A 5000-nucleotide genomic window follows, 5' to 3' on the forward strand; every position below is an offset into this window, starting at 1 on the left:
GTGTATGGAGTTATTGACCACTGTGTGTGTGTGTGTGTGTATGGCGTTATTGACCACTGTGTGTGTGTGTGTGTGTGTGTGTATGGAGTTATTGACCACTGTGTGTGTGTGTGTGTGTGTGTGTGTGTGTGTGTGTGTGTGTGTGTATATATGGAGTTATTGACCACTGTGTGTGTGTGTGTGTGTGTCTGTGTGTGTGTGTGTGTGTGTATATATGGAGTTATTGACCACTGTGTGTGTGTGTGTGTGTGTGTGTGTGTGTGTGTGTGTGTGTGTGTATGGCATCATTGACCACTGTGTGTGTGTGTGTGTGTGTGTGTGTATGGAGTTATTGACCACTGTGTGTGTGCGTGTGTGTGTGTGTGTGTGTGTGTATGGAGTTATTGACCACTGTGTGTGTGTGTATGGAGTTATTGACCACTGTGTGTGTGTGTGTGTGTGTGTGTGTGTATGGAGTTTTTGACCACTGTGTGTGTGTGTGTGTGTGTGTGTGTGTGTGTGTGTGTGTGTGTGGCGTTATTGAACACTGTGTGTGTGTGTGTGTAGTTTTTGACCACTGTGTGTCTGTGTTTCAGGAAGCTGAGGAGAATCAGGGAGCGACCAGCTGGCCTGAGTTCTACATCGACCAGCTGAGGTTCATGGCTGCTGTGAGTCAAAGGTCACAGGCCATCGTAACTCACCTGACGTAAACAAGAAAACTGATTTCTCACATCTGGGACAGAATTGGTTCTTATCTTAGAACGCTTGGATGAAATAGTCACTGTAGTGTCAGCTGGTTTCCCAGAACACTCCCACTGCCACCACATCCTACCAACGTGTCCTGTGCGGTAAGTATTTGCACAAGTGACTCATCTCCTCCTGTCTTAGAGGAAGACTCTGCTGGCAGTGGTGGACGAGGAAGAGCAAGGAAGGCAGAAGACTGTCGAGGGTCTTAAGACAGCACTCAGGACTCAACCCATGAGGTACAAACCAGACATTAATTGTTCCCTGGTACTCCAGCGACCTGAAATATGATGCCTCAGAAGGCGTATTAGCCTTTTGTGATGATGACCACAAGTAGGACAACGACAGAAACCTGAAGGTGTGGAGAAATAAGTGAGGTTGCCGAGCTGTGCAGCAGCCATGCTGGAGGCTCCAGGCCGTGTTAGCAGGGTAACTGATCTTCATGGGTGCGGCGATGCAGGTGCCAGGACATGGGACACAAATATTTTCCAATGCTTAGAATTGAATCCGTTTCACTCTTGATTGATGGCCCACCTGAGGAGTGGAGTAGTGTGACATTCTGATTGATCTCTCCAGGTTTGTGATGCGGTTCATCGAGTTGGATGGCCTGCCTTGTCTCCTGAACATCCTTAAGTCAATGGACTATGAGACCAGCGAGTCTCCCATCCACACCTCACTGATCGGATGCATTAAAGCTCTGATGAACAACTCTCAGGGCAGAGCTCATGTCCTGGGACACAGCCAGAGCATCAACGTCATTGCACAAAGTCTTGCCACTGAAAACATCAAAACCAAGGTACACGGGTGCAACAACAGATACCTCTCATATCATTATAGAAAAATGTGACTATATATATGTGTGTGTGCATGTTCCAACATCTGCTATTGGCAACTATCACAGCTGGAGACTGATGATGAACTACCAATACGCCCGAGCAGGAGGAGCCAGGACCACAGGTCAGAGGGGATGGACCTTCATCGTCCTCACACTCACAGACTGGACTATTAACCTCAGAAAGAAGATCCTAACCAGCTGGGCCTAACCCTAACCCTATGATCCACAACTACTGGCTGAAGAAACGAACTGATCTCCATGAAGGCCTAGCAGCACAACTGAACCAGCTGCTGTTGGATGGGACCCACCCAGGATGGTGAACCCAAAGGGGACAGTCTTGATCACGAATGACCCCAGAAGGGTTTGATCCATGCAACTACCAGCCTGTAACCTGCAGCTGCACCACATGTAAACTCCCGTCAGGCAACATAGCTGTTAAGCTGAACAGCAACATGGTCCAATACATCAGCAGGGCCCAGAAACTGTTGATAAATGCTGTGGTCCAGACCTACTGACAGGACTCCAGGAGCAGGCTAGGTCAAGACGCCCTGAGATGGTTGAGCACATAGTAGCAGGGGGGAGGATGCAGGCAGGAAGAGCCTCCATGGAACACCAGAACCAAGTGGCTTTATAGTGGACAAGAAAATTTACTCTGAGTCTGGGCTGAAGGTCCCAGGTCAGGATGGGCCCTCCTAAGGTGGTGGAGACACAGCAAGGATCCTGGGGGACTTCCAGATACAGACTGTCTAACTGGTGCTGGCTAACCAAGTGGACTGGTGGTGATGGACCACCAATATAAGAAGGTGATGGTGATAAATGGAGCATCCAAGAGACAGCAGCACCAGAGGAAGGAGTGCCAGGAGCTGGAGAGGGACCAGGAGCTGGAGAGGGACCAGGAGCTGGAGAGGGACCAGGAGCTGGAGAGGTACCAGGAGCTGGAGAGGTACCAGGAGCTAGAGAGGGACCAGGAGCTGGAGAGGGACCAGGAGCTGGAGAGGGACCAGGAGCTGGAGAAGTAGCAGGAGCTGGAGAGACACCAGGAGTTGTAGAGGTACCAGGAGCTGTAGAGATACCAGGAGCTGTAGAGGGACCAGGAGCTGGAGAGGGACCAGGAGCTGGAGATGTACCAGGAGCTGTAGAGGGACCAGGAGCTGGAGAGATACCAGGAGCTGGAGAGGGACCAGGAGCTGGAGAGGGACCAGGAGCTGGAGATGTACCAGGAGCTGGAGATGTACCAGGAGCTGTAGAGGGACCAGGAGCTGGAGAGGGACCAGGAGCTGGAGAGGGACCAGGAGCTGGAGAAGGACCAAGAGCTGTAGAGATACCAGGAGCTGTAGAGGGACCAGGAGCTGGAGAGGGACCAGGAGCTAGAGAGGGACCAGGAGCTGGAGAGGTACCAGGACCTAGAGAGGGAGCTGGAGATTTACCAGGAGCTGGAGAGGTACCAGGAGCTGGAGAGCTACCAGGAGCTGGAGAGCTACCAGGAGCTGGAGAGCTACCAGGAGCTGGAGGGGTACTAGGAACTGAAAGAGGAGCTGGAGGAGGTGTCGGGGTGAAGGCAGCAGTGCTGCCACTGGGGGTTGTTTCCCCAAACTGGAAAAGTGACTCCACCAGGTTTGAGGTCCAACACCTGAGGTCTCAGTCCAGAAGAGCTCAGTCCAGGATCAGCTGAGATACTGCAGGATCTTCAGACTCCAAACCTCTGGTAGAGGAGCCCAGCTGGAGGAGGACTTACAGCACCAGGCTAGCGTGGTTTATCACCACTATGAGAGCTCCATGAACCTGTAGGACCAGTTGCCTGATTTCACTGATAAAAAAAATCTGACAAAACCTCCTCACACAAGTCCCATTGTTGCTGCAGCGATGATCCCCACAGCAACAGCCAGCGCTAAGTTAAGGGTCAGATGTTGCAGAATAATTAAGCAAAGCTTTGAAACGGGGGACACTGGACAAGCTTTTGTTCTTCATTCGTTATATGTGAGTGAACTTGGCTTGTGCCTCTGCAGGTGGCGGTGTCAGAGATCCTGGGTGCAGTGTGTTTGGTGCCAGGAGGACATAAGAAAGTGCTTGAAGCCATGCTACACTACCAGGCGTTCGCCTGCGAGAGGACACGCTTCCAGGTGGGATTTTGTGTTTGCGGTCTCATGTTTCCCCCTTACTGGTTTTCTGAGAGGAGGATGCAAACGTGGACAGAATGGATGCATTTATCTGATTTACCAACACACAGTTGGGTGACGATGGAAGGGTGACGATGGCTGTCGCGGCCTACATTTCGCGGATACAAGAGCACTATGGCACCTTGCATCATAATGTGTCCCTCTCGTTGGCTGTGTTCCAGAGTCCGCTGGTGTTTTGGCACACGGTGTCTGTATGAATATAAACCCACATGTGTTATAATGGTGCGTCGGCTGTGCTCTGTGTGCAGACCCTGGTGACGGACTTGGATAGATCCACAGGTCGCTACAGGGATGAAGTTAATCTGAAGACCGCCATCATGTCCTTCATCAACGCCGTGCTCAGCCAAGGAGCAGGAGAGGTGAACACTCCTCTGTCTGTGTGAAAGGAAACATCCCCATTCATAAATCAACATTTGATCAAGGCCTCTAGGCATTATGGGGTTGAACATTTGCAGAACAATATTCTCTTTCTCAGTAATTCAGTGTGTTAAGGTCTTTGACAGGAGCGGATGGAAGAAAACTCCTGCTGCCTGGTCATGTTTCCCTCCGTTGTAGCTGGGTTCTGACCAGCAGCAGATGTTCCTCCACTGAGTTTAAGCTGCAGCGTTTCCATTCTGCTGAGATAATCAGGACAATTGCAGTTGTGCATGACCTATTTTCCTTTCCTGCCAAGCAATCACCCAACATGGACATTGTTCTTGTGTGTTTCTTTCCAGACCAGCCTGGAGTTCCGTATTCATTTGCGCTATGAGTTCCTCATGTTGGGGATTCAACCAGTGATTGATAAACTGCGTTCCCATGACAATGACACACTGGACAGGTACATCACCCAGGGCTTTCAAAACAAAAAAACATGTCATAGAAATTAAGGATATGCTGATACAATACTTGGTATGATGGCCCAAATCACCAGATTGGATATCAGAAATATGTAAGTAACGATGATACGACACAACCCTTCTGCCCCAATCCCCCATAAATGCTCAACTTAGCACAGAGCAGCATTTATGTTGCTGAGTCAGGTTGCATGTATTTCTGTCTATGGAAGCAGCGATCATTAGTTTGGGCGGCAGGTGACATACAGTAGAACAAACAGACAGAATAACGGCTCGGACTGAAAAAGACTGTTTGGGATCTTCGGTCTTGGCATCAGATGTGAAACTGATATCAAGCCAACAAACGTCTGAGTTCTTGAACCCATGTCTCTCTCTTTGATCTTCCTCTTCCAGACATCTGGACTTTTTTGAGATTTTGAGGAATGAAGA

The 5000-nt window shown here is 50.0% G+C and overlaps 1 protein-coding gene across 8 annotated transcripts in view; it reads left to right on the forward strand.

Moving 5' to 3' along the window:
• Nucleotides 1–5000, forward strand: part of daam1a (dishevelled associated activator of morphogenesis 1a) — a 29780-nt gene that overhangs the window by 11921 nt on the left and 12859 nt on the right. For all 8 annotated transcript variants that reach the window (XM_086182313.1, XM_086182310.1, XM_086182315.1 and 5 more), the window contains 7 exons: nucleotides 576–647; nucleotides 868–962; nucleotides 1300–1519; nucleotides 3565–3678; nucleotides 3984–4094; nucleotides 4452–4555; nucleotides 4965–5000. The exon at nucleotides 4965–5000 is cut by the window's right edge and continues 31 nt beyond it. In XM_086182313.1, coding sequence (XP_086038439.1) covers nucleotides 576–647; nucleotides 868–962; nucleotides 1300–1519; nucleotides 3565–3678; nucleotides 3984–4094; nucleotides 4452–4555; nucleotides 4965–5000 — 752 coding nt within the window. The remainder of the gene's footprint in view (nucleotides 1–575; nucleotides 648–867; nucleotides 963–1299; nucleotides 1520–3564; nucleotides 3679–3983; nucleotides 4095–4451; nucleotides 4556–4964) is intronic.

The sequence above is a fragment of the Aulostomus chinensis genome, chromosome 17 (genome assembly GCF_037954235.1).
Source record: "Aulostomus chinensis isolate RoL2024-O1b breed Wild chromosome 17, RoL_Achi_v1.0, whole genome shotgun sequence".
Classification (NCBI taxonomy): domain Eukaryota; kingdom Metazoa; phylum Chordata; class Actinopteri; order Syngnathiformes; family Aulostomidae; genus Aulostomus; species Aulostomus chinensis.